At 41.7% G+C, this 24,785-nt stretch overlaps 1 protein-coding gene across 5 annotated transcripts in view; it reads left to right on the top strand.

Moving 5' to 3' along the window:
• Positions 1–24,785, top strand: part of EXOC4 (exocyst complex component 4) — a 412,836-nt gene that overhangs the window by 50,182 nt on the left and 337,869 nt on the right. For all 5 annotated transcript variants that reach the window (XM_080393436.1, XM_080393437.1, XM_080393439.1 and 2 more), the window contains exons 5-7: positions 1,689–1,798; positions 16,057–16,300; positions 23,153–23,330. In XM_080393436.1, the coding sequence (XP_080249562.1) occupies positions 1,689–1,798; positions 16,057–16,300; positions 23,153–23,330 (532 nt within the window). The remainder of the gene's footprint in view (positions 1–1,688; positions 1,799–16,056; positions 16,301–23,152; positions 23,331–24,785) is intronic.

Raw genomic sequence — 24,785 nt, 5'->3', positions numbered from 1 at the left:
TGTGTTTCCAAGGTGTTTTAAAGATGTTGAAACTTTTTATCTAGTTGGTACCTCTGATCAGTGGAAATTCAGCTTGAGTATTAGGTGCCTGGCTATTTTTTCTAATTTTGTGAATTCAGAGTTTGAGGGCAATGAGGTTGTTGGGAGGAAAAGAAGATAGATAGTGGCTGAAGAGAGACACACAGTATTGGAGGATAGCTTTGTAGAATAGGAGAGGTAACAAACAGGGGCTGGGAGCGAAAGGGGAGCTAGTGTATGATAGATAAAGATGCAGAGAAAAGATAAATTAGCATTTTAGTATGAGAAGGAATAAAAAATTCTTGCCAAAAATAAAGGAGAGACAGTAAGTTATGTTAAATTAATTTCTGAAATAAAGGATTGATTGAAATTGAAATTTCTAGGAAGAAGGGTTGCTAGCAAGTCATCAGTCTCTTCCTTACTCATCTTATTAATTAAAAACAGACACAAAGCTCTGGTGTACCTAGACTATGCGACTTCTAATTAACTGCAGTTTTGTACAACTGCTCCAGTGACCCTTATCTTTTTCTTATTTTCTGTAATTCTTTTTTTCACATTTCCTATTACACATCATTGGTATTTGACAACATGAACTCTTGCATCAAGGACGGTCTTGTTGCTTTGTTTTAGTGTGCTGCCCTACACTGGCTGTTGACCAGGATGCAATAATGTTTATTTCTTGTATTGGTTTTAAGTGCGTTCTATGTAACATTACCAAGCTAGAATGCTTACAGCTAATCCCTGTAATTATGGTATTGTAAGTGTGTATATATATATAGTTAGTATATAGGGAGTTCTTATGCAGGAGAGTGAGCTTAGCCCTTGTCTTTGCAGGTTTCTATAAGCATTTTGACCTGTAAGGCAACATACTGAAGTCCATTATAGAACCCCTCTCCACTTCTTTTGCTTAAAAATGATTTCTTGCTTGAGTTCCCCTGCCACATCCAGCTTGATGCCTTTCATTATGCAGCTGGGGTGGCATTGCTGCACTTTTGGCAAATAATAGTATGTGAATTTATTACAAAAAAGGACCAAGTAGAAAGTCTTTTTTTTGGAATAAGAAAGTTTATTTGGAGAGTGATGCACCTAGGTGTGCACAGAACAGAAATTTGAAGGGGAGGAAAAAGGGTGGAGGTTTCTATTGGGAAGAGGCTGGAAGGTTTAAGTAGCTGGCAGAAGCCATGGAAATGGGAGCATCTCTTCTCAATATATAATTTTCCAGGAAGATCTTAACAATTCCATCTTAGTTTATCATTATGCTAGCAGCAATTAATTGTGCTGGAGGTGAACGTGTCTGTTGGGAAATAATCATGGGCTATGGCAAGCTCCAATGTGCCTGTGTCCTGATCATGTTGCTGTGGCCAATGAGACAAGTCTAGAGTGCTATTAAATTCAGAGAGGCCTTGGGATACCAGATATTGTCTTTAATATGACACTGTTCTCTAATCTTTGGCTTTTTCCTATTTTTGCTCAAATGCGTATACATAGACACCCAGTCATATTCATCTGTGGACTTGTGCCTTAAGTTAGGTTTTTTAAACCTCTTATACATAACACACAGTTCTGATATATCTATTACTTAGGCTTATGGATTTAAGAAATAAATGGATTATTTGTTGTGAACTAAGAATGTAAATAATAAACTGTTTGCTTTATTTCCCCTCACATAGTTCACTTGTGAAAGATGCCTCTCCTGTACCTCTTATGGATGTTACTAACCTATCTACACCTCGAAAGTTTCTTGAAACTTCCCAGTTCAGTACTCCTGGAAGCTCCAGCAGTGAGTATTTGTCACATGCATTCCTCACAGAATTAATTTGTAGATCTTCGACTGATTTTACAGGAGTGGCAGTAAACATATCATCCCCTCTTTGTGGTTGGCTGCTGATGGGAGGTCCCGAGACAAAAAGTTAGGAAGTGATTTGTGCAGTGTCATGAACTGAGTGGGTGGTATGTCCAGGGGCAGAACTTGGCCAAATCTGCATTTTTGTTTTGGCTAATCATCCTTCCCCTCTATTCCCCTACCCTATCAGTTTCAATTAAATACACTTGGTTTTCTGTGCTGTTCAGATCTTGATAGTGTTCTTGATGTTCTGAGGAGATTTGTAGGGAGTTCAATTTGTGCAGAGTTCTCATCTACATTATTTAATGTAAGCAGGCAGGTAGGTATGTGTAGATATTGCAGAAGTTTGGGTTTTTTTTCTGTGTTGGAGCCCAAAGGCCGAAACTTTTCCTTGTGGGCATTTTGTAAGTTCAACTAAAGGTATGTCTATACACAGGAATAATCTGGAGGTGAACTTTGTATACCTGTTACTATGAAAAACCCCGAGTAATACACTCAGTTTCATTGGTGCTGTTGTATGAGGCTGTGAAAGTGCTGCACAGATGGGGAGTTAATCCTTGTATTGTTTCAGTAAATTAATAAACGGGGTTGTCCTTGTTTAACAAATGAATAAAATAATACAGAAATGACCTACATCTCTTCCCTTCTCCCTCCTTTAAAAACTGGCTGAGACTCTTTCCTTCTCATCTTTATCAATTCTTTTCTCCTTTTTTTGTCTGCTTGTTTCTGTGTTTTCTTGTCATGCTTGTCTCCTAGACTCATTAGTTTGATTATTCTTATCTTGTGCTCTTGTTGTGATTTTTGTTGTTTAGCTCTGCTCCTGCAGGGTTAGTTTGTCTCTCGGAGCCTGAGACTGTATTTCTGTGTAGTGGAGGTTTGTGAGGAGTCACCTGTGATATGCCAATGTAAACTTTCAGAGCTGGAAACTGAAGCTTGGTCATGGAAACCTAGAAGAGAAGAACTGTGTGAGAATTCTGGTGAAAAAAACTTAATTCCTGTTCGGTCACTATGATCAGTGTGAAGTTAAGTTTTGTTTCTTGCTAAAGGTCACAGGGTTTTGGGGAGCTGAGGGAATAAAGGACAAAAAACTGAATCCCGGTCTCAACACTGTAAATGTTAACCTACTTCCTTTTCAGTGAGTGAGTTGTATAGTGTCTGCCATTATTTTCCACCTAGAGCATTAGTCCTCTATATAGTAAGAAAAAGTCTATTCATGGAGTTGTTGGGGATCTCTTGTCACCCCTTATGATGGGGAATAGACGGCAGGAGATGCACCTGTTGAAGAATGGAAATCCTATCATCCTTTCAGTACCTTTTAATGTCTTTATTGTTTTGTTTTATTGCTAGTGTAATATGAACCTCTGTATGCTCTGAAAAGCATTTTGTTGATACTTGTCACCTTTAAAGGCTTACAGATCCTAGCCAATCATTGTCACATCTGCTGAGTTTGGCAAGAGGTTTGTTACTATCCAAAGCTGGACAAGAAGTTTTTTTCCTAGCTGTAGCCAGTGTAAACCTGTTTGTAAAGATGAATACATTTTTAGTGTTAATGCTGCACTCCTGCAACTCTGTCTCTAAAGGAAAGTCCCAAGGGTACTGCTTTTTCAGATTCCAGGGTTCAGCGTCAGTTCATGTGCACTGACCCTAGTGTTCCCATTTATTTACTGCCCTTCTTCAGCAGAGTCCAGTTCCAAGTTTATGCACTGATTTGCATAGAATCCTAGAAGACCATGTTGGAAGGGACCTCAAGGATCATCTGGTCGAACCTTTCTTGGGAGAAGTGCGGTCTAGACAAGATGGCCCAGCACCCTGTCCAGCCATATCTTAGATGTGTCCAATATTGGGGAATCCGCCACTTCCCTGGGGAGATTATTCCAGTGGCTGATTGTTCTCTTGTGAAAAATTTTCCTCTGTGTCCCATCGGAATCTCCCCAGCAGTAACTTGTACCCATTTCCCCTTGTCTTTTCCATGTGACTCCTTGTAAAAAGAGCGTCTCCATCTTCTTGGCAGCCACCCCTTAAATAGTGGCACATGGTGATAAGGTCTCCCCTAAGCCGCCTTTTCTCAAGGCTGAACGAGCCCAGTTCTCTCAGCCTTTCCTCGTAGGGCAGGCTTCCCAGTCTTTGCTCGTCTTTGTGGCCATCCTGTGGACCCTCTCCAGCCTGTCCCCATCCTTTTTGTATAGCGGGGCCCAAAAGCAGTATTCCAGGTTTGGCATGACAAGCGCTGAGTAGAGTGGGATAACGACTTCTTCACCTCTGCTGGTGATGCCCTTGTTGCTGATGCAACCCAGCCTCCTGTTGGCTTGCTTTGCTGCAGCAGCACACTGTTCGCTCGTACTGAGCTCGTTGTCCAGAGCACCCCCAGGTCCCTCCCCACAGGGCTGCTCCCCAGCTGGGTAGATCCCAGCCTGTCCTGCACTCCTGGATTATGTTCTCCCAGTTGCAAGACGTCACATCCTTTCTTGTTGAACTCGATAAGGTTCTTGTTAAGGCCACTCTTCCAGCCTATCCAGGGCTTCCTGCAGGGTGGCTCTTCCTTCCAGAGTGTCCACTTCCTCACTCAGTTTGGTATCATCAGCAAACTTCATGAAGGTACTCCAGATCCCATCATCCAGATCACTTATGAAGATACTAAAGAGCATTGGGCCCAATATCGATACCTGTGTATTGATTATCACTGTGTAGTTCTTGCATTACACTGACTGTGATTATCCGTGATGGTCTTTGCCCATTGTGATTTTGGCTTTGTCTGATAACAAGGTTATATAAGAATAAACAGTGTCATCCTGTACATTGACTGATAGTTATTGGTTACAGAAGTCTTCTGAAGAGCAGAACCAAAAATAACCTTATCTTGCTGCAGTTGGAACTAAATCTAAATTTAAAATTGTGATAAAACTTCTCCAGAATGAATTGAAAGTAAGCCTGGGTTATCCATCTGACAGGGCTGTTTGTAAACTTTCCCAAGATACCTTCTACAAAGCAGGAATGATACTGTCCTGGTTTCAGCTGGGATAGAATTAATTTTCCTCCTAGTAGCTGGTGCAGTGTTGCATTCTGGATTCAGTGTGAGAATAATGACAATAATACACTCATGTTCTTAGATATTACAAAGTAGTGCTTACACTAAGTCAAGGGCTTTTCAGCTTCTCAGGCCCTGCCAATGAGAAGGCTGGAGGGGCACAAGAAACTGGGAGGGGACACAGCCGGGACAGCTGACCCAAACTAACCAAAGGGATATCCCGTACCGTTGGGGTGTCATGCTCAGTATATAAACTGGTGGACAGTTGGTCAGTGGGGGCTAATTATTGCTCGGGGTGCAGATGCTGGGCATCAGGCAGTGGGTGGTGAGCAATTGTATTGTGCATCACTTGGTTTTGGGGTTTTTCTCTTGATTGATTTGCCATTCTCTTTTTATCTCCCTTTTTGTTACTAGTATTATTGTTAGTATTATATTTTATTTCAATTATTAAACTGTTCCAATCTCAACCCACAGGTTTTACCTTTTTCTGACTCTCCTTCCCATCCCACAGGGGGTTGGGGAGAGAGGGAGTGGCTGTGTGATACTTAATTGGTGGCTGGGGTTAAACCATGACAGATGTGCGTTAATATAGAAAGTTAAACCAATATGTGAAGGATGTTCCTTCTGTAAGGAAGGAGTGAAGTGTATCATACTTAATCTCATGCCATTTTTTGGCAGAGATTAGGCCAAGACTCTTTGCCACCATCTTTTACTTGGAATAGGACATGGGACCTCTGTTTTGTTATTAGCTCCAGTTAGAATAGCAGGCTTGGGATTTGTTTACCTGAGCCATTTAGACATTTTTTTATAGAAGTAGTGAGACTGTGCTTTCAAATAAGGAAGGTTATTAGGTTATTCCTTTATTTCTTTATAGTGATTCCCCCCACAGTATACCAGGCAATCTTTACGTGTGTAAGAATAGAAAAAAAGTGTGTTATTAATCACTTGTGATAGCAGAACAAGTTGGGGTACTAACATTCCTAAAGCGTTGAGAAATAAGTGTTTTCTGAGCTCATTTGAGAGTTCAGAAAATCTTCTAAGATGGTGTTTAAAATTACTTGTCCTAACATGCCCTCAATAAGAAGTTATTTCAGGATGTATTTAAATGAAGGTTTTAGGGTACAAGCAACAGGTAAGAACCACAGCAGTGGTTTCTAAGAACTAGGCTATTTGTGAACATAAACCGGTGTCACTGTTTTCACTCCAAATGCCTAAAAAGAAAGGCTCTGATGGCTTCATCCTCAGCTTGTAAATTGGTATAGGACAGTTGAGAATCTGCTTTAAAAATTCTTATTTCTGCACATCTGTTCTTGCTTTTTGTGCCCAGTGCACCAGAAAAATATCTTCCCTGGCTCCTTGTTACATTCTGTATCACTCAGTGACATGCTGGGCAAGTGTCCCTCAGACTGGGGAACTTGTAGATGATGATAGAAAATATTTGATCAGCATAAAGTAGGCATATGGTTTTGTTACAAGTGTACAATGTACTTATGTATATTTTTTCCTCATAATTTTATTTAAAAGTAGCCTTTTCCAGGATTGTGGAACTACCAGAGAATTTAAAACTTATGTGTATGCATAGCAAAAGCTGTTTCTGTCTTTAGTCATTACGTTTTTTGGCTTTTTATTGATGTAACAAATTGACTGTGCATATTAATGCATGTCATTATAAAGTACTGACTCATTCAACCCATCTCAGCAAAGATGCCAAAATTTTGAGTCCTTTCTGTATTCATTTCCCAAAGGAGATGTTAGCTTGTGTTGTAGAATCTTTATAAGGAAATTAAAGCTGTTCCTGCTGCACTTAAAATAAACAAAACCTTCAGTAATGTTCACCTGAGGATTGTAGATATGGCAGTTCACCAGTAACATTTTCCTTTCATGCCAGTTCAGAGAAATAAACTCACTTGTAAATTATATTTCTCTGCTTGAACCTTCTGTACTCTGAAGAGTATTTATGAAGGTTCCTGCATTGCCAGGTTCTTCCTCAGACTATAAAACATATGCTCACCCAGTACACAGCAAACCCAAGAGAGTGCCCTTTCCTGAAAAATTTCAGAGAATGCTCCTTAGAAATCAGGCAGAAGATGAGCTGAGGTGGTGACAGTTAAGGTTGTTATTGATGGTATATATAAATTTTATTCTGCATGGATAATATATTTCAGTGACCCATACTTCTCAGGTCTAAGGGGAAAAAATGTAGCTTCTAGATCCAAACTGTATGCTGGCTTCTAGAGGTCAAGACTAGTCACTGCTCCTGGCTCTGTTTCTTGAAGAATGCAAGTACTTCTGTGTGGGTGAGAACATACGGAGATCTGTGAACTTGGCCCGGCAAAGTGTCTGCAGGAGCTTGAGCTTTAAGGTCCAATGATAAAGGTGGCTCTAAAAATGCCATTGTGGCATTTTGTTTGTTGTTGCAGTTGCTTCTACTTCAAACGTGCTCAACAAATATGCAGAAGGTATTTTTTTTCTGTTAACGTCACCTGAGGATCTGACACCAGCTAGGTGATATTTCTCTATCATTCATACTAAAATTAAATGATTCCCTTACTGAACCAGAGTTTTCCTGTTTTAGCTGTTTTGCATTTGCACAGATCCAGCTAAGGACTTGATTGGAAGGTGTGGGAATCCTGTGGTGAGTCTTGATTCTCTCCTGCTATCACTGCAGTGCTGCACAAAAAGCAGAATTTATTCTTATGGCAGGGTAAACTTTTGGGGCCAGAATCATGGAATAGTTTGGGTCGGAAAGAACTTTAATGACCACCAGGGACACCTTCCACTACATCAAGTTACACCAAGCCCTGTCCAACCTGCCTTGAGCACTGCCAGGGATGGGGCAGCCACAGCTGCTCTGGGCAGCCTGTGCCAGTGCCTCACCACCTCATGGTAAAGAATTTGTTTCTATTATATACTCTAATTCTGCCCTCTTCCAGCTTAAAACCATTCCTCCTTGTCCTATTGCTACAGGCCCTTGCAAAAAGTCCCTTTCCAGGTTTCCTGTAGATCCCTTTAGGTATTGGCAGGTGCTCTAAGGTCTCCCCGGAGCCTTCTCTTCTCCAGGCTGAACAACCCCAACTCCCTCAGCCCGTCTTCCCAGCAGAGGTGCTCCAGCCCCCGATCATCTCCGTGGGCTCCTCTGGACTCGCTCCAACAGGCCCGTGCCCTCCTTGTGCTGAGGACCCCAGAGCAGAGGCAGCGCTGCAGGGGGGTCTCAGCAGAGCGGAGCAGAGGGGCAGAATCCCCTCCCTGGCCCTGCTGGCCACGCTGCTCTTGGTGCAGCCCAGGGCTCGGTTGGCTTGCTGGGCTGCGAGGACATGTTGCCAGGCCACACTGAGCTTCTTGTGTTAGAGAAGTCTACTCCTGCAGTTTAAGAAGGATTTGTAACTACACAATAAACATGAAAGCCTATGAAGTAGCTTTCCGTGTGTCTGGTTTTTGTAGGACTGTGATTTCTCTCATTTCTTATTAATAGTTCATGTTCTGACTCAGTGCTGAGCAGTGATACGTGTAATCTTTGTGAGTGTTTGGGGAAGGAAGGGGAAAACGGTGATTTTAGATCTGTGTGATGAAAGCCAGAAGAGTAATGCCTATTTCTCTTCCTGTATGATTTCATTAGTTGTTCCTGTATGTGGTCCTAATATACTTGATTACTGTGCACTTACTATTTTTTTTTTTTAGTTTGGAGACTTGTTTTTCATGCTTGTTTATATTAGGAGGATTTTGAATGGGACTTAGAGTTGCTTTGTACAGTTTTTTTCAGAATGAAATGTTCTTAAAATTATTTGGAAGAGTGGCCTTGTCAAATTAAAATGCCTCTTTTTGAAAGACTAACATTCTTAAAACCATAGATGGAATGGTGTGAACAACAGTTTTAGAAAGAGATTTGCCTTGAGGCTTTGAGGTTATTGATCTCTGAGACCCATTTTCTTTTGGGCCTGGTAGTAACGAAGAACAGAAAACGACCAAAATCTTTAAAGGACCCATTTACCCATTTCTAAATTAACTGTACATTTGTTTCTCAGTGTCTCCATGCATGGGTCAGAATGAGGATTCAGCACCAGAAATTAGCATGTGACTTTTCCTCAAATCTTAAATTATGCCTTTAGGCACTGTGAACTTCCATTCTTCTCTCTAGAAGGATTAAAGGCAAAAAGGATATAATCAGAAAGCATGTAAATCACAGAAAATAGTACATTAAATTTTACTAGTTGCCCATAAAAGCACACAGCTAATGAAATCTTCTGTAATGAGTAGCAGCAAATTTTGACCATTCATTGGAATGAAAAACAAGACCCAAGAGTCTTTTCCTTAGCTGCTTTGTTTAAATGAGTTATCAACATTGACTTTTCTGGGGATCAGACTGGCGCTATTAAAGTGCTTCTTGCAGCAGGTTTGTTTCTTGTGAAATGGCAGAACTGTACAAACGAGGGTATCACCAATTGAAACAGACATTTTTATAGGGCATTGTCAAACCAGAGAGCTGTCAGGGAAGTTTCTGCCTTTGTAACTACGGAGGTGATGCATCAACGATACACCAGATTCAACTTTCTAGTGATTTAAACTGAGGGTAGGTTTTTTTACTGCTTAAAAAAAAGTTGTGTGTTTTCAGATGCGCTGCTTCAGTGATGAAAAATTTCTGAAAATGACTGGATATATCATTAGATAATGCAGCAAAATCATCAGTCCTTTAGGTGGTTATCTTGGTAGGCTTTTGAGAAACCATATTTAAATATTCCGCTTCATAATCGATTTTCAAAGATCATTAGAACAAAAAAATAATCAGGAGTAGTCAGCATAGCTTCACCCAGGGGTATTATGCTTGACCAACTCGATAAACTGCTGCAAGGAAATTACTGGCCTGGTAGACAAGAGGAGAGCAGTGAATATTGTCTACTTGCTCTTTCAGTAATGTCTTTGACACTGTCTTTCATAAGATCCCGATAGAGAAATGGTTGTTATACAGGCGAGGTGAGCAGACAGTGGGATGGATCGAAAGCTGACTGAATGGCTGGGCACAGAGGTCGGTGGTTAGCAGCATGGTCTGGTTGGGGGACGCTAACTAGTGGTGTACCCTAGGGTACACGTGGTGTTTCTACTGGGTTCAGTTCTGTTCAATATCTAAATTATTGATCTGGATGATGGGGCAGAGTTTACCCTCAGCAAGTTTGCAGATGACACGGAACTGGGAGGAGTGGCTGATATGCCAGAGGATCATGCTATCATCCAGAGGGACTTGGATAGGCTGGAGAAATAGACTGACAGGAACCTCCTGAAGTTTAGCCAGAGAAATTGCAAAGTTCTGACTCTGGAGAGGAAGAACCCCAGGCACTAGGGAATGTGGGGAATCACTGAGCTGGAAAGCAGCTTGGCACAAAAGGACCTGGGGATCCTGGTGGACAGCAAGTTGAATGTAAGCAGCCAGTACAGTGCCCTTGCTGTAAAGAAGTCTGAAGGTATCTTGGGCTGCATTAAAGTATTGCCAACAGGTAGGGGTGGTCCTTCCCTTCTACTCGGCACTGGTGAGGCCACATCCAGAGTGCTGGCTGTAGTGCCAGGCTCACCAGTACAGGACAGATACAGACATACTGGAGAGACTCTAGCAAAGGGTCATGAAAATGATTAAGGGTGTGGAGCATCTGTCCTAGGAGGAAATGCTGAGAGCTGGGACTGCTCAGTCTAGGGAAGAGAAGGTTCAAGGTGGATCATAACAATGTATGAATACCTGAAGGGAGGGTGCAGAGGACTGAGCCAGGCTCTGTTCAGTGGTGCCCAGTGCTGGGGCCAAAAGCAATGAGAGAAAGGGAAACAGAGGTTCCCTCTGAACATCAGGAAACATTTGTTGTTTTGTTTTTTTTTTTTTTTTGACTGTGAGGGTGACCGAGTGCTGGCACAGGTTGCCCAGGGAGGCTGTGGCATCTCCATCCTTGGAGATACTCAGAAGCCGTCTGGCTTCGACATGGTCCTGGGTGATTGGCTGTGGGTGTCCTGCTTGAGAAGGGAGGTTGGACCTGATGATCTCCAGAGCTCCCTTCTGACATCAACTGTTTTCTATGATTTACTGTCATCTTTGGGTGGAATTAAATAATGCAAACCACTGGAAATAAGTGATATTCCAGAGAGGTCAGTTTAGTTAAAAACATTTCAGGTTATATGTCAAACTGATGTGGAAGAGCCTTGACAAGGCTTTATACAATCTAGTATTTCTGTTGGCTTGCGTGGCACCATGTCCCCCCACAGCCATCAGCTATTGTACAACAAAGCAGTATGTTGAAGCTGGTTTTTTTAGTATAAAGCTGCAAATTGAAGGTTTAAGTCTTCATTATATTGGAGAAGGGCAACTGCAATAATTTAAGTGTTAAAATACTTACTTGGTGACATGTTTCACTTGTTATACTCAGGGTGAGGAAATTTACTACTTTGTTTTCCTGAAGAAATCCTGTGTAATTCTTTGGTGTTTTCTACCTGTATTATTTTTAATATAGTGAAGCTGTTAATTGAAATAGGACTTTTTTTATTCTCTCCCGTTTCTCCCTAGCCCCCTATCATATAAAAAATAATAATAAAAGAATAATAAAAATAATCAGTGTGAACATCCATAGAATAAATTAGTTTTTCATTACTTTTCTACATAAAGCAAGTGCTTATGCTGTGAACAATGATCTTCTTTGAAGGGACGTGTGTTTTACAGGTGCATTTCAGGTAGAAACTGGTGAATGTAGAATCATAGAATAGTTTAGGTTGGAAATACTCTTTAAGATCATAAAGTCTAGCTGTTAACCCAGTACTGCCACAGCCACCATGTTCATGTACATAATGTACATTTTTTCTAAATGCTATCAAGGACAGTTGATTCTACCGCCTCCCTGGGCAGCCTGTTCCGAGGCTCGACCACCCTTTCCCTGAAGACATTTTTCCTCACAGCCCTGGCGCCACCTGAGGCCGATTCCTCTCGCCCTGTCACTTGTTCCCTGGGAGCAGAGACCGACCCCCCCTGCCTACAGCCCCTGCCAGGCAGCTGTAGGGAGCCACCAGGTGCCCCTGAGCCCCCCCTCTGCAGGCTGACCCCCCCAGCTCCCCCCGCCGCCCCCCCCAGCCCCTGCCCCAGCCCCTGCCCGGCTCTGGACACGCTCCAGCCCCTCTGCGTCCCCCCTGCCCTGAGGGGCCCGACCCTGAGCCCAGGCCCCGAGGGGCGGCCGCAGCGGTGCCCAGCACAGGGGGACGGGCACTGCCCCGGCCCTGCCGGCCACAGCGCTTCTGACAGCGGCCAGGGCGCTGCTGGCCCCCTTGGCCACCTGGGCACGCTGGGGGCTCCTGCCCAGCGGCTGTGCCCAGCCCCCCCGGCCCTTTCCCCCGGGCAGTTCCCAGCCCCCTGCCCCCAGCCCCTCACACACTCGGCCTCGGCCCCTCGGCCCGGCCTGCCCAGCCCCCTCAGAGCCCCCTGCCCCCGGCACATCGGCGCCCCCCGGCCGGGTGTCACCCGCAGGCGGGCTGAGGGCGCGCTCCGTCCCCTCGCCCCGAGCGCCGTGCAGGTACCCGGCAGGGCTGGCCCCAGCCCTGGTCCCTGGGGAACAGCCCCTGTGCCCGGCCGCCAGCGGGATGTCACTCCGGTCCCCACGCCAGGAGCAGCCGGCTGCTCCAGGAGAGCGTGGGGGAAACGGTCTTACGGGCTTCGCTAAGGTCTAGGGAGCAGCACCCACAGCCTTTCCCTCCAAACTCAGGGGGCTGGGTACTGGGAGAAGAACTGGTCTTACTGTTAAAAGACTGAAGGAAAGAAGGCAGTACGCGCTTCAGCCTTTTCCTCATCCTTTGTCACTATGTTTTGCCCCCGCATCCAATAAAGGATGGAGATTCTCCTTGGCCTTCCTTTTGTTGCCAATGTATTTATAAAATATTTTTTTATTGTCTTCTATGGCAGTAGCCAGATTAAGTTCCAGTTGGGGTTTGGCTCTTCTAATTTCCTCGCTGCGTAACCTCACACCAGCCTTAGTAGTCCTCCTGAACAGCCTGCCCCTTCTCCCAAAGGTCATAAACTCTCTTTTTTCCCTGAGTTCCAGCCAAAGGAACTGGACTCTCTTCAGCCAGGCCGGTCTTCTTCCCTGCCAGCTTGTGTTCCAGCACATGGGATCGGCCTGCTCTGTGCCTTTAAGATTGCCTTCTTGAAGAAGGTCCAGCCTTCCTGGTCCCCTTGGCCCTTCAGGGCTGCCTCCCAAGGGACTCTGCCAGCCAGGCTCCTTAACAGGCTGAGGTTAGCTTTCTGGAAATCCAAGGGGGCAGTTCTGCTGCACCCTGCCCTTTACTTCTCCCAGAATTGATACTAGGATTAAGTTCTGGCAGTGTTGTGCTTTTGTCTTGATACGAATGAATAACAAAGTTATACATATTGTCGGTTTGAGTATATACTGGCGCTGATCTGTAGGGACATCTTCCTTTACCTGTGAAGCTTCTTTGCCCGGAGAGAATAGCATGTGGGGTTGCAATTTTAAAGGTGTACCTCTTTATAAACACCTGTCTACTTTGATGCCTTTTTTGAAGTAGTAGAGGACAGGAGGAGCTTATTCCTGGGGCAAGGCTTTGTGGTCAAATAACCTCTTGATGACATTAAATGGCAGAAGAGGATGTTTGAAGTTGGGAAGACAGAGGAAAAGAAGAACATCTTCAATTACGTGGGGTTGGGATCTTTTCAGATCTTACAGTTAAATGGGCCCCCAAAGCTTCCCAGGATACCTGTTTAATAGGCACAGTGTGCAGGAAACGTTGTCCCTACTGTTTTATCAAAAGACCAGATCTAACAGTAGTTATATACCAGTGTGTTCCTACTAGATATTGAACTATTCACTTTACTGTTGTTTCTAAGAGATGTAAATCAATGTCTCAACTATTTGAGGGTATTCAAAATTGGTTTGCTCTTTTGAAAATGGAAGAGTGTTCGTCTTAGTGTGCTGGCAGAGTTCTCAGCAAGATTGCTGCCTTTAGTCCTCTTAAATGCTGTCCTCACATTTGGCTACAGGAGTATTTCCTCCCTCTTGGGTTTTCATTGTGTGATATTAAGAATAATTTACAGTCTGCTTACAAAGCGGCGGCAGCACAATCATCGGGACCTGTCCTCTAAAAGGTTGCTTAGGCTGTGAAATCTTTGCATTGAACTCAGAGGAACAAGATATTTGTTTTTTTTAAAAAACCAGTAATTTAAAACCTTTCTTCCTCTAGCATTTCCAGCACTGTCTTTTCCACAGCTCTTGTTCCAAAAGAGCTCATTTTCTGTGTTTGTGCCCGGCACGCTGTGTTTTTTTTTGAGAATAACAAGTAGCATTAACAAAGTGGGTAGATGATGTACACAGTACACAAAAGTGCTTTGCAGTCTTGCGGATTGAAAGGTGTGTGATGGATGAGAGTGTTGAGCAGAAATAGTGGGCTTCCAGCTGTTAACTTCTAATTGGTATTACTGCTTTTGCGTGTTTGAAGTATCACCTGTACTATCCTTGGTCTTTTTGCTTCTTTTTGAAAAAAATTAACATGTTCTGGGCATTTCTAGTACTTGATCCATAACTTGCCCAAATTTAATTGAAAAAAGCGTGTGTGAGAAAGGAAAAAAGCACTATTTGATCTCCCTGGTGCTCATTATCTAAGACCTAATATCATTCTCCATTCTCCGTGAGTCTCACAAGGATCCATTCTCATCTTGCTTTTACCTGACAGCGCTGCTGGTGCTCTAGGTTGAATTGTAAGGGCATGTGCACAGTGAGTTTGGTTTGAACTAGAGGTGCCATGTTAGGGATTACACTGATGGAAAGAAACATTCTCTGCTGTGGAAGTTGGTGTAAGCTGACACTGAAATAAGCATTATCTGTTTATCATATTGCTGTTTATAAAGTGGCACCATATGGGCTCTTTGGGACATTGTTTTCTTGAACTTGTGTTATTTTAGCAGTGCTGATGGTCTGTTCAGTGTCATGCCTTTAGACAGCTGCAGGGCTGCATTCTGCTTGTGATATGCCATTTTTCATTTTTGCCATGTCATTTAAATCCTTTTGGTGGATCTTTTGACATTTGTTCACGTTCTTGGGCAAATTTTGATTTAAGTAAAAAAAAATAAATCTGTTGAGCAGTTGAAACCATGGGACTCATCTATCATCCAGCAGCCCTTAGCAGAGTTCTGTACTGGTAAGGTGAAACAGCTGTTAGATTTTAGTTTCTATGCAAGGAAATGGTATGGTGGATGGCATAGCTTCAGCTGTGTACTTGAGTGCTGTTTTTCCATGTAGTACCTACCACTCCAGCTGTTAACAAGCCATGCGGCTGTAGATCTTCCAAGTTGCTTTGAGCTTTCCTTGAAGACACTTAATTCACATAAGTGTTTGAATATATTTATGAAACGTTTCACCTAGTCTTTAACAGAGACATGTTTTGTTGTTGCTGGGTGCTATCTGTAAATTAAGAAATGTTGCTTAATGAACATACTTTAAAAAAACATAGTACCTCTTGCTTTTCTCTTTCTTGTCGCTTAGCAACAGAATTTCTCCCTGTGCAATCTCTGTTACTTCAGGAGGACTGTATCCACAATATTCTCTCTAATTCTTCTCATTTTTCTTTTCTGGAAGCCTTGCTAAAAGATTTGAGTAACTTCATCAACCCCTTGATGGATGTAATAAAGCAGAATAGGATACTATCAAACAATCATTCACTTTGGCAGTGTAAACTTTGCCAAATTTGTCAGAAGTCTTGATGCTTGATACTGTTTATAATGAAAATTCTGCTCTTGTGAAGAATATAGGGAAGAAAAACACCTGGGTTAGAAATTTAGGGCTCTTACCTGCTCGAAACAGATTCAAGGGATTTGTAGTGATGTAATACCTTCTTGTTTATGAATATCTTAGTTACATCAGATTTCCTTTGTTTCTTAACTAATATGTAACTTACACCGTGACCTCTGTTTCTAAATCAATGAAATGTGCAGTCTGTTTTATTTATGTATAGGGAAGCCCCCAAGCAAACGGAATTATCCATTGCCTCCCCCCAAAGCAGAGTGTTGCTGGTTTCCTTGTCCCTTGGTTGCTCAAAGTAGTGGGAGTTCTGTGAAGGCAAAGTAGTTTATAATGCTGCTTCTGCATGGTGCTAAGTGTTGGTTTTAATAATTTAAATCTTGGATTATGTCTTCTTAACTCTATTGCAGTGCGAGAGGCAAGCCTTCTGGAAATTAAAGAAGATACGGAACTGGATCCAGAGGAGAACAGCACTGTCTTCATGGGCATACTCATCAAAGGGCTGGCCAAGCTGAAAAAAATCCCTGAAACAGTGAAAGCCATTCAGGATCGCTTAGAACAAGAACTCAAGCAGATTGTTAAGCGGTCCACAACCCAGGTGGCAGACAATGGTTACCAGAGAGGGGAGAATCTTTCCCAGGAAAATCAGCCTAGGTAAGGATATTTGAACCACTGAACCTTGGTTACTGTGAAAAGAGGTCTGGAGAAAGGTGTCATATCTGCCAAACTGCCATTTGAAGGAATGACAATAATGTTTTTGCAGTAGCAGAGAGCTGAAATGGTAGAGTTTTCAGAAATGCCTGCGTCTCACTGAAAGGCTGATGTGCTTGAGCACCTGTGAGTCTTGGGAATTTACAAAATGTGTTCAGAATGGGGAGGCATTGTTGCTTCTCAGTTAAGGATGTGGGAAAGGGAGATGCTTGCTTCTGTGCTTGGCCCTAAAAGAGAATCTTTTGGTTAAACAGATGTTTGAAATGCAGATTTGAAGGTGGAAGCACAATAGAAGCCAGCATTATTTAACTAGCAAGAGTGCATTATGTTCAGTACTTGATTTTAATTTTTTGTAACCTAATCTTTCATTTCAAGTGGCTTTACAACAGATTGAATTGTAATGCTTTCTCAGATTGCTGGTATGTATAGTGTAAAGCACACTTGATGCCAAAACAAGTACTATCTCCTTGTATTGCACTGAATCATAGCTTTACACTGGTGCTCATGCCAAAATTCCAATGTAATATGACTTGAAAAGAGAAGATTAAGCTCAGTTATTTATTTCAAGTGTAGCAGAGTCCAATTAAGGTGATGCAGGGGCTAAGCTTTGAAATAATGTGTGGAACTAATTACATTAGTAAGTATATGGCCAAGTTTCTAATTGGTTTGCAGCCCCATTTACAGTAATAGCAAGGTGTGCAAGCCAACCGAGAACTACGTTTCTGCTGTTCTTCAGGATTCAATAGAACCGTTCTTTGGAAAATAGGACTCCATAAGGCCTAGCTTTCACTTTGAGCTGAAATAATGAGTTGTGACACTACACATTGTAATGATCACTGTCCAAAGGGAATTAGTACTGGAAAAGAAAAATGAAAATAAAAATGTGTATCTTCATTACATATAATATTTGTAATGGAAAATCACTCCCAAGGAAAACGTTAGCTTGATAAAGACTTATTTTTTAGTTCTTATCATTATCATAGCTGTGGAATCAGTTATGTTTTGAAGAATTCATAGACTTAGGGTGCTGATAACTTGGTGAAATTACAACAAGGTTTTTGGAATGGATCAGAAGGCAGAATTTTAGTTTCTGATGCCGAGAGGGAGTGTAGCATATGCTTGACACTTGGTTCTGTGAATCAGTCTTGAGAAGTGGTATGGGCTACCGGCTGTCCATTGAAATTGATAAATCGGATCAGATCATATTTTAATGAAGGTTACCTGCCCAGAGGGTTGAGCAAGGTACAAAAGCGTTGAATGGGTTTTGGCATGCATTTAATAGGAGGTTGTGTGCCTTTTTAAGGTGCTTATATCTAGAGCATGGAAAGTATCTTAAATTCTTGTTGAATGAGGAGATGATTAGAACTGATTCTAAACCGAAATCACATGTGAATTTTACAGCAAGTTAGGTGAATTCATTTATATTGAAAAGAATAAATTATAGTATGGAAGGGTATACTGCCCCTTAAATTAGCTACAGTTTTAAATCAAAACTAAGTGACTTTCCTGCTGTCAAGAAAAAAATAAATCTGAACAACAAGGTCCTACTATTTCAAGACAGTTCTGTAAGACCCCAAATTTGAGCATGATGCAGTGACCAAAACTGCTTAACTATTCATTAGGCTGTCAGCTGCAATACTTGCTTGACCTCAGGATTCAGTGAAAAAAATGTTTTTCAGCTCACCTTAAAACTAGTCACACTTGGATGCCTCTTAGTTTCTATCACTGAGCTCAAAGCCTGTATTCAGCTACTGTACTTTAAATGATATCCATAAAAATTCTCATTTCTGGCAAATAAAATGACCAATAGGATGACAGAGAGGCCTGCGGGGTCTGAGGCCGTAGATTAAGTCTTCTACTGGACAAGGTCCCTGCGGCAATTTCGGTATGCATGGAACAAGTTATATGCATTTCTTCATTGCTGTGTGGTGGCTCTCAAAGGCTGGCTCTTACTTTTTCTCTGTGAAATGGGTAGTGCTTTCCTCTGTGTGAGGATGAGGGTGATAGTCTGCTTGTGAAGGTTCTGGTGTAATTCTTTTTGAGACTTCATGCAGCAATTATGTAGAGCCCTATTATCATTGTGCAAGGGTAAAATAATTTCTAGAACCTGGCCAGAAAAGTTAGAGATCTGGTAAAAGCCCACTGAGTCTGAAGAGACACTGATCTCATTCTTCTTATTTTTAGAATTTGACTGCTGTCTGCTTCCTTACCTAGCAAGCTTTTCCACATGAATTTGTGCAGCCACCTTATTCATTAGTATGTAAAGAAATGATTATTTGCTCCCAAATTTTTAAAACCAAGGGTTTTTTTGTTTTTGTTTGTTTGTTTGTTTTGTTATGGCTCTAAAGCAGCTAGCTCCCAGAGAGTTACCTCTGTCATGCACCTCTGCATGCTCTCGTCATAGATCCAACAGGCACTGGGGTTTTGGGTCAGTTCCTCAGAGCTTCATGAAGTTTGTTGTCTCACATGGAAGTCCTGAAGACTCTGTAAGCCTGCTAGGAGCAAGTTCATGCTGTACTAGATGTTGTGTACCAGACTTGTTACTAAACACATGCACAAGAGTGAGCAATGATAGCAGCATTGATGATGTGTGGCCCTTTCTGTCATGGGTGCATTGTCCTTGTCCTTTGATTTGAGAGCTCAGCCAGCAGTGCAGCTGAGTAGAGTTGGTGTGAAACTGGATAGGCTCATTTATTGTAGATTGACACTGGCCCTGGTAAGGACCTCCTTATAATGGCAGAAGTGTATTTTTCACCAGTGGGGTCACAAAGGAAAGACTTGCATGGCTTTGTGATACAACTGATTTTTAGGTTTCCTAAAACACACAACATGGATGCAGTCACGTAGGTAAACAGACTTAGGATAGACCTGACTAGATGGAGCATCTTTGGCTCTGAGATCCTTTGCTGTGAATATAAACCCTCTCTACTAATGTGCACTTACCACTATGAAATGTGAATGACATGAAGATAGTAAAACCTGATAATGGGCGGTAGCAGGTTCCTTGTCACTGGTAGAAGATAATTCTGAAAACTGTGCTTAAATCTTGCTTAGTTGCAGCTAACCTCAGCTTTAATTTAAGTGGATTCGAAGTCTAGGTAGGTTCTCTAAAGTTTTTTAGATATCTGTGCTTGGAAAAAGTTTGTGAAAAAGAGCTTAAATATAGGAATTGCCTTTGCCTTATCCTTAATTAGTGGCTTATTAGAGCGTGCCCTGTAACTTCATGTTTAGAAATACTTATCTTGGGTTGTGGAGGACAAAGCATCATAGAAGAGGCTGTGTTGCATTAGTTTGGGGTACTGCTACATGAACCTGTGGGTCTGTTAAAAATTATGGAAGATTGTTGACTGTAGAATAAGAATAATTGGATGCATGCCTACTTGAAGGTCAGATCTATAGGACAGGTTTTTGGTAGGGATACAATGAAAATATGGTCCAGTAGGAGATGGTGTATTGACAATTTTGCTACTAAACCCAATCGATTTGATTCAATGTACTTTTCCATACATGTTCGTAATACACTTCTGGCTTTTTACCTCATCTCAAAGCTTTAAAATAAATACAGAAATTATATACACGCCAACACACCGACCAGGCAGAGGATGTTATTGCTGTTAAAATGTATGAATTGTCATTAGTGACCTCACTCAGGTGTCAGCAGTCACTCTGCATCAACTCATTCTCTGTTATTGCCTGGACAATAGGAGTTGCTTCCAGGTATGTGTCACTGTCTCTCAATATATTTACCATATTTCTCAGTGAAGGGGATATGAGATTGCTTTGACAAATTGCCTAAGCCAGTCTCCTGTCATTCTCTGTATATGTTCTGCTTAGGTCACTCGATGCTGCAACCCCATATGCATAAAATCTAGGCCATATTATTTTATGCTGTTTTGTCATGTTGGCTGTCTAACATGGACTGTGTCTGTGTCTCTTTTGGGTCACCTTGTTTCAAAAATGACCTGACAGATTTAGGAGACTTCTAGAGAAAAGAAAATTAAGATACGAGATGCTGACTAATTTGAAAATAGGGAGGTGTGGAAATAAGTCATTATTTGAGAATGGAAAATGAAGTGGTAGTTAGCACCACTGAAGAACATGGATCGGGGAGTTTTCATGTCTGTCAGTCTGTAACATGAGAATAGGAAGACACTGGAATTTAAAAACAAATAATTCTGTTCAGTATAGTAGTATTTTAGTAATGACTCCATAAACAAGTTGATAATGTGAGGTCAGGCTCACCTAGGGACAATAAAAATTAATTTGTCAAACTATCTGGGTAGTTTGATTCTGCAAAATTGTACTTTTCTGGGGCAGTAAGGAGGTACATGGGTAACTACATGTTCATTTGTAATGGGATGTTAGTAGAAATCGGACTTGTAGTGATAAATTTTCTCAGTGGTATATAATTAATTGTCTCCCATAATATTAACTTTTTTGGCATTTCGACCGAGGCTATATGTAAGTACCTCCAACATGAAATTCCTCACCTATCCAAAAGTCTTCTACATCTGGTTTTCCTCCTGTTTTTGTTTGGCTTCTGGCTGACAAGCCACTTGCCCCAGCTGCTTCTTTGTCACTTGCTATGATAAATTCTATGTATCTCTTAGAAGCTGTTGAAGCAGTAGTTGCCTCTCCTATGTCTGAGAGTGGGTTGGAGAAGATAACTTGCTTAGCAGCGATGGAGAGTGTTTTTTAAGGCAGCCTTATCTGCATATTGTCCCACCTCCTTCACTGATAACATTGGTGGTGGGCTAACAGACATTAGCGCAGCAGGAAGATGCATAGGTCTTTCCGCAGTAGCAACTTCTCAATTTAACTTGGACAGATTAGTTATTAAGCTTTGTACAAAGTCTAAATGGAGGAGAATAGCTTTTCTTCCACACTGGACTTTCCCATATTGAAAATGTAATAATGTTAATGTTGACAATAGCTGTCTTTTCTGGTGCTGTTGTTACCATCCTGTCCTATGTACTTCTGTTTATCCCCTGCCAGTGTCTTACTTGAATTTGTAAAGACTTGTAAAAAAGCAGTGTTTTCTCTCTCAGTAGCAACACCACTTTTCTTTAGGCATTTGTTGCTAATCTTAATTATGATGAAAATGGATACAAAACGTGGTTTATTTTGTTTTGCTTAAATGTGTGCCTTAGTTCTACAGTCACTTAAGATATGGCAATATTAATGCCCCTCTGTTTCTTATGAGTACCATGACTCCTAAACATGTCTTTATTGTTAATATGCCATATATCTGGCCACTTGATCTGTTCTGCTGTGCTTCACTCTACCCTTCCAGACTTACCCAACAGCTCTTTCTATTGAATCAAGGTGCTCTTCTTCTTAACTTTTGAGCTGTGTAGTTGTTATCATCAGTAGGTGAATGGCCCATGAGAGATCCCCAAGAGATTGCTGTGTAGTGCTGTGCGCATATATATATCTATATGTAAAATTGTAGTGTATGAATAAGACACAGTAAGCTGATAGCAAATTTTACAAATAATGTCTATTCTTTTTTCTGCCCTTTGCAGACTTAAAGTTCAATCTAGGATTGCTATAGGCTAAGGTAGGTGGTTGTAGCCACAGCATCAGGCCAGGCCACTCTTACTGCCTGGTGGTAACAGCAGCAAGCGTGCAACAGCTTCTTAATTACTCCAGTTAACTACCCAGGTGATGAAAGTGTGCAGATAATTATAGCACTCTGAAATAAAGTGGCCGAGGCATGAACACGCACCTCATTAGTGATTGTTAACGAACACAGAAGACTGAACTGTGGTGGTTGAGTGGGTGCAACTCCAGTTCTGGTGCAGATCTTCTGTGCTACTCTGGGGATAGCAACTTCTTCTGATGGGTAGACACAGCAAGCATGTGGTAACTTCTCAGCTGCTGCAGTTAAATGTGATGGAGCCTGTCTGTCAGTGCTTGAAGTGCCTAACATATGGATTTGGGAAGTGTTATCTTCACATTTTGTTGGGGTTACATGTGTACTTGAAATGCTCATTTAGCAGCAGTGAACTTGATCAGAATTTTTCTTTTCTCAAATAATAAAATGTGATGAGTCATTGCCTTATCACAAAATATTTAGGACTTTGCAAAGGTACATTAGTTACAAAAATTGGACAGTAAGGAAGCCATACGAGCAGGTGAAGTGTAGTACATTTAGATGAGGTTATAGCTGTAGTACCTTCTATATAATAGTAAAATCTTGATAACTGACACAGTTGATAAGGCTTAATGTTTTAGGTTTCTGATCTTTCGTGTTGTTTAAAACCTGCCATACTACTCATTTCACAGTTCAAAATGAATACCTTGTATTCTGTTTGTATGGGTAAGTAAATTTTTATCAACATGAGACTTTTACATTCTTCTGGGGGAAAAGCAGGTAGATTGATTTGGTCCTCCCTGTCTGCAGCTCTATCTGGGAACTTAAAATGTTCTCTAACGTCATAGTACTGAAGTGTGGTTGCTGTGTAGTTTCTAATGCATTTGTCTTTCCCATTACCTGCAAGTAGAACACATTAAAAGTGAGCGACTCTGATACAGAGGAAGGAGTGAGAAGGAAAATCCTGGAAAGTATTTGGATACCAAACTTGAGCTGCTAGCAGCTGAAGTTAGTTACCTGAAGCCCACAGAGAGGGTTTGAAGCTAGGTGACCTCCCGGCTTGCATGCAACATCTGTCATAAAACAGGATATATGAATTCGCAGTCTTCTGACTCCTGGCCTGCTGCCTGCATCTCCTGCATGCCTGTGTGCCTGTGGTCTTCTAGAAACTGAGTGGAGGTTGTCTTGATGGTTTACAGGCTACTGCTGGAACTGCTAGAGCTTCTCTTTGACAAATTCAACGCTGTGGCAGCTGCACACGCTGTTGTCCTCGGACACCTTCAGCAAACAGTGGCATCTCCTTGCAGCCAGTATGATGGTGATATCAAGCTCTATGACATGGTTGATGTGTGGGTGAAGATCCAAGATGTCTTGCAGGTAAGAATCCTTCAGGTGGGCACATTTTCAGCTGGAAACACCTTTTTTATCCAGAATACCAGACAATACCTGTCATACTTGAGAGACAGCTGTGCTGGAATTTGTCTTGATTTTTGGTAAGTGGTCACATTTATAAGAGACTGTTAAACTCTAGAGAGCTTAAATGTCAGCAGGAAAGTTTCTGTGGATTCATCTTTTTGGTGTATGGAAAAGTTGATTCCTTTTGCCTACCAAGTGATTTATCAGAAGCTTTCGAACAGTGACAGTTTTGTTCTGTGTTACCATGTCATGCCTGTCTTATAAAGTGTCACAGCTCTAATCGCTTGTCTTCTCATGTCATTATGGCTTGGTTATAGTCAACTGAGACGCTTGCTGCCAGAATGTTTTCAGGGAATTCTTATTCGATTCCTATTCTTAACTGTAGCGTACTAAAGGAGTACCTTGCTTAGGCTTTATTCTGGTACCATGCCTATCACCTTAGTATCTGAGACTCTCAAAAGCGGCAGAGCTATCTGTCACATGTCTGTTCTCTCATTCTTGCTGTGAGGCTAACACATGCATGTTAGATTATTTTTTAAAATATTATTTATTTTGGAATTGCCTTTATATATGGTACACAGATGCAGACCTCACCCAGTATTTGACAGAGGAGGTCAAAGAAATGAGCCTGGCATTGCTTAGCAGAGTTGGCAAGATTTATGATGGTCATTCCACCTCTGGCCTGTTCATGAAAAATGCTCTCTGCTCCTACTCTAACACAGTATTTCATTGTAGGGCACAGGTCTATTTAGCTGTTCTCTAAAGGCTTGTTGGATTGTGCATTAATGTACACAGGTTTTTTGCTTACACAAATATAGCCAACTGTGTGCATGGTGTGAATTTAGATACTTCTTGGACATGATAAATGTAAGGTATGGGCCTTTGATCACCTCCACTGTCTCCTTACCTACTTATTTGTCTTTCTAGTGGAGTTAGTATTTTTATTAAAGAAATCTCGATTAGTTTTCTCCGTGATACTATATTGAAGGAAGGTGAAAATTTGTTCTTGCAAAAATTTGATTTGGAATGTCCAGCCAGAGGTTAAGGATGGGTTTTCTAAACAAAAGAATGTCAGGATTGAAGTTGTCTGGCCGTGTTACAGGGAAGAATTCAGCTTAAGAACCTGAGGAATGGGCTTGGCATGGGGTACCTCCAGCCATTTTACTGTCATCCGTGAGGTCTAGAAAAACATCAAGAGCTTTGAGTTCTTCAGGAAGGACAAAGCCTTGCGTGTAAGAATCCTCCAGGATTTTATCTTCAGTGAAGCAGAATGACAAGGCTGGTAATTCCCCCTTATAAGTGAGCATTTGTGATGGTTTCATTCCTTGTGAGTGTTGAAATTGGGAGTGAGTTACACTGGCTTTTCCAAAACAACAGTGATAGAACTTCTATACAGAAGCATGCGTAGGTGTGCAT

Source organism: Falco punctatus (assembly GCF_963210335.1).
Source record: "Falco punctatus genome assembly, chromosome: 6".
NCBI lineage: Eukaryota > Metazoa > Chordata > Aves > Falconiformes > Falconidae > Falco > Falco punctatus.
This window is presented reverse-complemented; position numbering and strand designations above follow the sequence as displayed.